A 9687-nucleotide genomic window follows, 5' to 3' on the forward strand; every position below is an offset into this window, starting at 1 on the left:
AACGAGCATTCTGGGACCACTCACAAAGTCACCCCTAACCCTCATTCCTGAAAATCCTCTACCATGCATAAAACCCTAGACAATGAGCCAACCATGGGCTGCCTTGTGGCAGGAGCTCTGTCCTCTCACTTTATCTCTAAATAAAAGCTTGCAGCTTGCTCTCCTACCTTGAGTGTTTGTGAAGCTCATTCTTCAGCTTCATGAACAAGAACCCCGGCATCACCACCTTGCAAATGTGGTTGTAAAGCTCATTTGGGAGGAGTTTCCTCCCATTAGGGTAAAATGCTTTAGATGATTTCCGTTTATTGAGAGGAGGCAGTCACTTATTTCTGGTAAGCCAAAGCTTTTTGATTTTGTTCTAAGGTTGAGGTCAAATATGAAGGATGATAAATTGGTGGCTGTAATTTAGAGATTGAATTTATATCTGAATAGTTTTTTTTTTCATCATCAGGTATGTAAAAGAGCAAAGGAGGGACTTAAACTTTTGTACAGCTTACAAAAACCAAACGGAAAAAAACAAATTTAGTCCTTTTAAGTGTTATTTTACCATCAGTGGAAGTGCTTGAATTCGTAGGTCATCTGTTTATATTTTAATGAAACAATTTTTATGTCTAGTTTCAGTAGTCCCAGAGATTGGACATTATGTTAATAGATAACGGAATAGAATTCCGAGTTCTTCTCCAGTGTAAAACTTACGTGGGGTTTCTTTATAGTTTCAGCATAAGTGAAGAAATAGGATGGCAAGTACCCTGAATTCAGTATCTTGCGTGTGTTTTAACGGCTTATAAGTAGGTGGTCATCACATTTGTTTCTTTATAAATAACACTCAGAAATACTTATTATGATAAGCAATTCGTTAGTATCTCTTTTCTGAACCCTTCATCTTTTGATTTAAAGGGGTAGTAGAATAATAACATCAAAGTTTGTTTTGTACTTTTAAGGAGCGGGATAGAGCCTTCAAAGTGCTGGCTTGGATGTGGAGACGACACACAGGGTGTTGTTACCAACTTCTCAAGTTTTTCTTGAGAAGGAGTAGGTCGGCTGGGCTTTGGCTAAGAGCCCTGGGCGGATTTGAGGGGGAGGTGTTGAGGGCGGAGAAGTATTTTATTACACAAGTTACAGTAACAAAGTCTGTGTTAGAAGTCACTTTTGAACAATAGTAAACTAATTTCCCAACGCATATATCCTTCGAACTTTGCCGTGCTATCATAAAAAACAGTTTTATCGGTTCATTCACACGGTTCTGCCATGTTTCGAATGCTGAACAGCGATGATTACAGTCCAGCGGCGCAGCAAACCTCTTCCCTACTTTGGACGGCGCATCGCAGCTCAAATTACCGACGTGAAATAGGAGGAAATGGTAAAGAGAGCGGCCAGGGCCACGTCAAACGACCCATGAACGCATTCATGGTGTGGTCTCGAGATCAAAGGCGCAAGGTCGCTCTGGAGAATCCCCAAATGCGAAACTCGGAGATCAGCAAGCGTCTCGGGTACCAGTGGAAAGTGCTTACAGAAGCAGAAAAATGGCCATTCTTCCAGGAGGCACAGAGACTACAGGCAGTACACCGCGAGAAATACCCGGACTATAAATACCGACCTCGTCGGAAGACCAAGAAGCCACAGAAAAGCGGCGAATCGCTACCCACAGAGCCGTCCACAGTAACATGCACTCAGGTGGTCGGAAACGAAAGGCTGTACCCGTTCAGAAATCAGGACGGCGGCACTGAGGCCACACAGGCACGGCTGGAGGACCAGCTGAGTCACTCACAGCTGTTAAACACAGCCAGCAAGCTGCTGCAAGCGCCAGGGACCTCGACAAGCCTGCATGACTACTGGGCAACTACGCAGATCCACGCCGACATTCCCGGTCACCGTAGTTTACAGCCCGGACTTCCTCACGTTTATTTTCCGTAGTGATTTCCTTACTCTCCATAACAAAGGGTTTATTCATCCCGATTTTACTATTATTTCTTCTGTAAATTCATCTCAGAATAACGCCTGTGAACATGCTTAATGCTAAAGAATTAGAGGACATTCCGAACAGATTCAACCGGCGTTTATGGCTGCGGAAGAGAATACTAACGATAGAGAAGTTTTCTCAACAATTGAAACTGTTGGAGTTCCAAAACCGTCCGCTTTTCTTTCAGTGGAACAATATCTGTATTTCAGTTGTTCCACAGATTGCCCATGATATAGCTCTAAATACATATTGATATCCCGATAATCCTCAACATAGATAAAAGAATCCTCACTCTTCATTTGAAATGCCGTAGCCCAGAAATACAGTGGTGAGGAACACGCACAAAACGGGGCTGAAGAATAAATGCTGCTCTTCGTGGAAAACCTCATAGCGGCTAAAACAATCCCTTCTAGACCGTCTGTTCCATTGGTCTTTCAGCTAATAACGCGTTTGCACATAATTAACAAATGAATAGGTAAATTCTCTCTTGTTAGGAACTTTATATTTCTCCCTTGTCAGCTGCAGAAAAACCATTTTTGCAGTTCAATTCCTTTCCTCCACACAAATCTGTGCGTTTTGACGTCTACTTTAAACTGACTATAAAATCAGTCCGGAAAAGTAAAATCTTCACTTAAATTCTGTTCTTTTTTATATCGGGACGAGACACAAGGTTCTGCCTCTTCCAGTGGAAAAGTTTCTCTTGACAATGGCACTATGCTTCTCTCCACTGCTGCCTAACTTGTGTACATTTATAGAGAAAAAAGAAATAGAAGATTGAGTACATAAATTATTCAGACTACGGGTCATGGGGAGACCCGGGCGCTGGAGACCCAGTCTGTTTAACCGGATGAGATGTCAGTGAATATTTAAACCAAAGGCCCTATGAAATTTGCATAAGGGTAATGTAGAAAACTGGCGCAATGCAAAGGGAACTTTCAGGTTTTACAAGAAAAACAAATCGATGGTCAAAATATATATCATATGTATGAAAACCAATTTTCTCCTACATACATTCGGAAGCTTTTTAAAAACAATGCCCCAGTCATATGCAAACACTACAGAGTGTGTGTTAGGGCTAAGTGTCACGTTTTTGAAAGCAGTTTGGGTTAAAATATGAGTTAACTTTGCAGACTAATTTGTTGCAGAAAAAAATGTTGCTTAATCTAAAATTTGTGACATAAATTTGAAATATGCATTGCAATGAGCTTTTAAACAGCTGTCTAAACTGCTTTGCATTTTTAGATACTTTATGTACATTTTACGTTGACATATTTACTTGTGTTTTTTTATATTCAAAACCTCTTTCCACATGTCAAGAAATAACCTCTACTCTGAGCTTCGCTGTAGGTTGATTTTTCTTTCCTTGAACTTAAATAAGAGTGTAAAATTTTATGTTCAGCTTCTTTTGCTAACCATAGTTTCAGCGACATTCAATTTTTTTATTTTAGAATTTTGTGTATGTCATTCCGTTTTGATGGACAGGTGAAGGGACAGTTTGTGGTTTTCATTTCACAAATAGTGCTGTTCTTCATACATTCATATGCACATCCATGGGAGATCATTTACATCCCGCATTTCTGTGGAGTTATATATTCAGGAAGGGATATGTTCTTCATGCTTATAGATTTATTTTTGTGTTTTTTGATAGTTATATATTATTATTATTATTTCTAGGATGCATTTGCATTTTCTAGAGGATATTTGCTATGATTGAAAAGACCAAATTAAATAAAATATTTACAGGGAGGCTGAGACCAAACTAAGAGCATGGTCTGTAGATACAGTCTGTATTTGAGTCCCTTCTGTGCCTGAATAGGATTGACTTTGAACAATTTACTTTACCTGTCTGGACCTCAGTCGCCTCACCTTTAACTAATGATAATAGGACACAACAACAACAATAAAATCACCACCCCTCTGGAATGTTCTGTAGACTGTTAGTTTAAGTATCTAAACATTCAGTAAGTACCATTATTTACAGTACTTGAAACAGAAGTCTGAGTAAAGCACATTACTATTTACCATTAACATGAAAATAGTTGCCTCAATTAGGCATATTACTGAAAGAGTAATGTAGATACCCATACTTGACTTAGATATTCATTAATCACTGAAGCAGGTAATAATTTTCCCACTGATATAAAAATGTCTCTTTACCATACACTCATTTTCCATATGTACCTAGATCTGTTTCTGATCCTTAGCGTACTTCTGTACAGGATTTAAATATTTAAATTAAGTCACTTAAAATTTGAATTCACATTGGGTTACTAAAAAAAAGTCAACTCAGTAATCTACATGAGCTGTCATACACACATCTTAAAATCTCCAGGATGATGAGCTTTGACAAGCACCCATAGCTGAGTAACTAGAACCCCAATTAGGTTGTAGGATTTTTTTCCAGTTTATATATGTGTGTGTATATATATATATATTTTAATTAAGCTATCATTCTTATATATACTTTTATGAAGGTTTCACAAGAAAAACAATGCAGCTACTACACTGACCCTTATTATCATGTCCCTCCCACCCCCCATGCACCAGTGCAGTCACTGCCCATCAGCTAGTAAGATGCCAGAGTCACTATTTCCCTTCTCTGTGCTACACTGTCTTCCCCATGATCCCCCCCCACACACACACACTGTGTGTGCCAATCATAATACCCCTCAATCCCTTTCTCCCTCCCTCCGCAACCACCGTCTCCCACCCCTCCCCTTTGGTAACCGCTTGTGCCTTCTTGGAGTCTGTGAGTCTGCTGCTATTTTGTTCCTTCACTTTTACTTCGTTGTTACACTCCACAAATGAGGGAAATCATTTGGCATTTGTCTTCCTCTGCCTGACTTACTTCTCTAAGAATAATACCCTCTAGCTCCATCCATGTTGTGGCAAATGGTAGGATGTGTTTCTTCTTATGGCTGAATAGTATTCCATTGTGTATACGTACCACATCTTCTTTATCCATTCATCTACTGATGGGCACTTAGGTTGCTTCCATACAGTGGCTAGTGTAAATAGTGCTGCAATAAACATAGGGGTGCATATGTCTTTTTGAATCTAAGACGTTGTTTTCTTTTGGTAAATTCCTAGGAGTGGAATTCCCGATTCAAACTGCATTTCTATTTTTAGATTTTTGAGGAAACTTCATACTGATTTCCACAATGGCTGAACTAGTTTACATTCCCAGCAGCAGTGTAGGAGGGGTCCCCTTTCTCCTCATGCTCGCCAGCATTTTTTGTTCTTAATCTTTTCAATGCTGGCCATCCTAACTGGTGTGAGGTGATATCTCATGTGGTTTTAATTTGTATTTCCCTGATGATTAGCTGTGTGGAACATCTTTTCATGTGCCTGTTGGCCATCTGAAGTTCTTCTTTGAACAAGTGTCTGTTCATATCCTCCGCAGGCTGTAGGATATTTCCATCATCCCTTCAACCCTGAAAACTTCCTGTGTCTCTTTCCAGTCATTTCCCCCCATCAATGACATAATTTCTATCATGGGAGATTAGTTTTGCCTGAGCTTGAACTTCATATAAACAGAACTGTTGGGAAAGAAATTTGGTTTGGAAACAGAGAAGTCAGAGTGAATGTTAGGAAGAAGCTCATCAATGTGAGTCTAGCAAGGAAAGGCAGCTAGCTGCCTTGTAGGCTGCAGAGAGCAAGAAAGAACAGAAAGGAGGAAAAGGAAGCACACTGAACTCCTGTGCAGCATAGGACTGATTGCCTTCCAACTCCCAAAGCCAGGGCCACCTGGTATCCAGTGCCCACTTCAATCTGCACAGTGTGGGAACCAACTCCCTACCACCCCAGGATTTGGGGGGAGCCACAGAGTACTTGATGGAGTGAGATTATGTTCTGAGAACTTCCCAAAGGCAAAGAAAGGAGGTTTCTACACAGGCGATTAAAGAGCACGGTTGTACAGCTGCAGTGCCATCCATGTCACCTAGGCTATGGGAATTTGCAAGCCCAAATCAGAACTCTCAGAAGCCCCTCACTACTTGTCTGGTGTAGAACAGAGAGAGTGGCACACCTGAAGAAAGGGGAGTGTGGGAACCTCAGAGTGGAAGCACTGTAAATCCGGGGAGAGGAAATCCCGGGCCAAAATACCTCTAAAACTGAAATCAGTCAAAGGGAGAAATGAAGTCCAAAAGCAAACTGCAGTCAGGGCCATTTCTCTCTCCTACTCTGGCTGAAGTAAATCAGTCCTCCCCCTAACCTGTCAGGTTCAGATAAGCCCTCAGTTGCAGGGTAATTACCCATTGACATGGAGATGAACTTCTCTCTGTTAGGCAGAAAGACACAAATGAGCGGGATAGAAAGGAGAAAGCAGCCTCCCACCCCCCACCCCCCCAAAGATGACACAGTGAGTTGATCAGATAGAGCCAGAAAGCCAGAAATGACTCAGAGAGTCAATCAGATGGAGCCACAGGGTCCATGAGTAACTCAGGCAATGTCCAGGGTCCCCACAGAAACATCAGAGGCACAGGCGGAGCACAGCTTCTGTTCCCATTTCACCAGTCAGAACAAGCCTAGAGACCTGACAGCTGTCAATCAAGGCCCTGTGTGCCCTGCCAAAACCAATAAAAGAAGCCTCAGAATGAGCAACCAGGCATACCTGTCTTATCTTAGGCAGGCCCGCTCTGCTACTCTATACAGAGTGCACTAAAACTTATCTTGCTTTCTTGACTTGGTCTCTCTTGTGTCACTGTATCTGACTTCCCTGACACTGAGCTGAGTCCTTTCCTTCCTACGATATTTTGGTGCTATGCCTCGGAGAAAGCAATGGTAACTTACTCTTACTTTCATTTTCTTTCTGTTGGGCATGCATTCTGGCCAAAAGTGGGCACAGGTCGGCCACAGTAAAATGCCACTAGGGCAGCCGCCACTAGAAGACTCCCACAACAGGATAAGGTGGTCGCAGATTGAGGACACAAGCATAGGCTCCCTGCCACCCGCAAGAACACATCTGCACAACCAGGCACACAGTACATCGCACCCAAGTCCAAGCCCTGGACCTCTCCCAGTTAGATTTCTTTTTGCTCCGGACACTGTCTCCTTTCCAGTTTCCATTTGGTTGAGCCACGTTCTGGCTCCCACAAAGAGCTTCTGCCAGCCTTGATGTCCACTGCCTCCAGCTCTTGGGATCACCTCAGACCACCTTGAACCCCTCACCAGGAAGCCACAAGACTAGTCCTCCATATCCCACTTGGAGGCGTCTGAGGCAGGATGTGTTAAAGTCCTGGGCAGCCAGCTCTGCCAAGACCTCTGGGACAGACCCTGGCACTCTGGGCCCCCTAACCCATTCCAAAGGATTAGTCTTTCAGTCCTCCATCCTGTTGCTGGAGACGTCTGAGACAGGAATAGATTTACAGGTCTTGGGATGCTGAGACCTCCAGGATAGACCCTGGGACACTAGGCTCTCTAACCCATTCATTTCTTCCTAGATAGGCAACCAGGAGTCCATTTCGGCTACCATGCCGCTGGGCTGTATCCTTTCTCATTGGTCCCAGATAGAGGCAGAGACACTTCAAAAGAAAAGTCTAATATTCTTTTGCAACACAGCCTGGCCCCAATATCAACTAGGGGACCACTAGCAGTGGCCCCTTAACAACTCTTAACCCTAACACCCTCATGCAGCTTAATCTTTTCTTCAAAAAGCTGGGTAATGGGCAGAGATACCATATGTTCAGGCTTTCTTCTATCTGAAAAGCCGAGAGGATCTCTGCCAGACTTGTAAGTTATAGAGTCCTCCCAGCCTTCTCTCTGCTTCACTGCCTGCTCTTCCTCCACCCAGCACCCAGGACCACCCAAGGGCACATTGTCACAGCCAGCCCCACAGGGCCATCAAGAACAGAGTCCTGGGTACTCAACTCAGCTCCCAAAGGCACCTGCTGAAGTTCTCCCATTAGTAGAAATGGCAGGTGGAGAATTTGGCACAGTGCTAGTTCACAAACCTTTTGCATTAACTGAATTAAAACAGCTTAAAGCTGATCTTGGCAGCTATACTACCAATCCAGATAACCATATTGATCAATTCCAGCACATCAGTCTAGCTATGACTTCACCTGGAAAGATGTCATGATAATCCTGGGACAGACACTCTCTGACCCTGAGCAAGAGAGAGTTATTAAAAAGCCCATAAATTTGCCAGTAGCCTCCACTTACCAGACACTAAATCCCCCATGGGGGAAACAGCTGTCCCTTCTACAGACCCCAATTGGGATTATAATGATAAAGATGATATGTGGGGAAGAAACCACTTCCTCTTTTGCATAAACAGGACTAAAGAATGCCAGGCAAAAAGTTATGAACTATTCAGAAGTTGCTGCCATTAGTCAGGGACCAGAGGAAATACTGTTACTTTCTTAGAAAGACTGAGAGACACCCTCATCAAATATACTACTCTAGATTTAGACACATATGAAGGACAAGTAATTCTGAGAGATAAATTCCTCTCACACTCATCATCTGACATCAGGAGTAAATTACCAAAACAAGTCCAGACAAAGCCTAATAGGCTGTGTAGATGGCAATACTGTGTTCTATGGCCATGATCAGGAAGAAGAGGCCAGGGCTCAGAAAAAGGAAAGGAGGAAGGAGACCCAACATGCTCAGCTACTAGCCACCCTTTGTGGCTCAGTCCATGTCCAGAGGCCCACCAGGTCCTGACCAGAATTCTAAGCAAGATAATAAGTGTAACATTGAGCTAAGGGCTGTCCTAATAGAGACAAGCCTCCACAGTCTCCCTGCTACAAATGTAAGGAAATGGGTCATTGGGCTGCCCTTTGTCCAGTGGGCTGCAGGGCCCCTGGGCCTTTGGAGCTGCCCATGGTCCTTGAGCTTCTCTTGTAGGAATGAAGAGGCCCGGGCCAGTCATCCCCAATCCATGACATTGACATCACTGGACTAAAGCCTAGGGTAACCATGGGTGTGGCAGGTAGGATAGTTTTCTTTTTAATTGACAAGGGGGCCTCCTACTCTGTCCTCAATTCCTATTCTGGACCCCTATCCTCTTGGACTTGTGTAGTACTCGGAGTGACAGGGACCCCTACTACTTGGCCCTTTGCTCAACCCTTGGGATGCCTCCTCCATAGCCATTATTTTTCACATCCATTTTTAGTTGTAAAAGAATGCCCTAGACATAGTAGAAAAATTACACACCAGGATGACTTTTAGCTTTCCCCCAGCTAGTCAAAACCCTCTCCAACTTCTGGTTGTTCCCCAAATCCCCTTATCAGCTTTTCAGGACTGGGAGCAGTCTATCAACCTGATGTTTTGGATAAGGGAATCCCAAGAAGGCCTAAGTATACCACCCCAGTAGTCATCCAGCCCAAAGATCCAACTAAGTTCTGCATCCAAAAGCAATGTCCTGTAAAGCCTGAGGCTCGTAAAGGTGCCCAGCCTCTAATTAAAAAATGCTGTAAACATGGGCTGATCGTTTCAACTAATTCACATTACAATAGTCCAAACCTGGCCATCAAAAAGAAAGAGCAGACTTATCATCTAGTCCAGGATCTAATAATTATCAGTGAGGCAGTTGTGCCTCTCCATCCAGTGGTTCCTAACCCATATACTCTATTAGGAGCTATTCCACCTGACACCTTGTGGTTTACAACTCTAGATCTCAAAGATGCTATCTTCTGCATACCCTTAGAAAAACAGTCACAATCACCATTTGCTTTTGGATGTGCCACTCCAGAAAACACCTCTGGCCCATTAACTCAGACTGC

General features: G+C 43.2%; 1 protein-coding gene across 1 annotated transcript; it reads left to right on the forward strand.

Moving 5' to 3' along the window:
* Window positions 1-1233: 1233 nt before the first annotated feature.
* LOC118968871 (sex-determining region Y protein) lies at window positions 1234-1914 on the forward strand. Its single transcript, XM_037001155.1, has one exon. It carries the CDS (start codon window positions 1249-1251, stop codon window positions 1912-1914), a length of 666 nt encoding a protein of 221 aa, XP_036857050.1. The 5' UTR covers window positions 1234-1248.
* The last annotated feature ends 7773 nt before the right edge of the window (window positions 1915-9687 follow it).

This window comes from Manis javanica, chromosome Y (assembly GCF_040802235.1).
Source record: "Manis javanica isolate MJ-LG chromosome Y, MJ_LKY, whole genome shotgun sequence".
NCBI classification, from domain to species: Eukaryota; Metazoa; Chordata; class Mammalia; order Pholidota; family Manidae; genus Manis; species Manis javanica.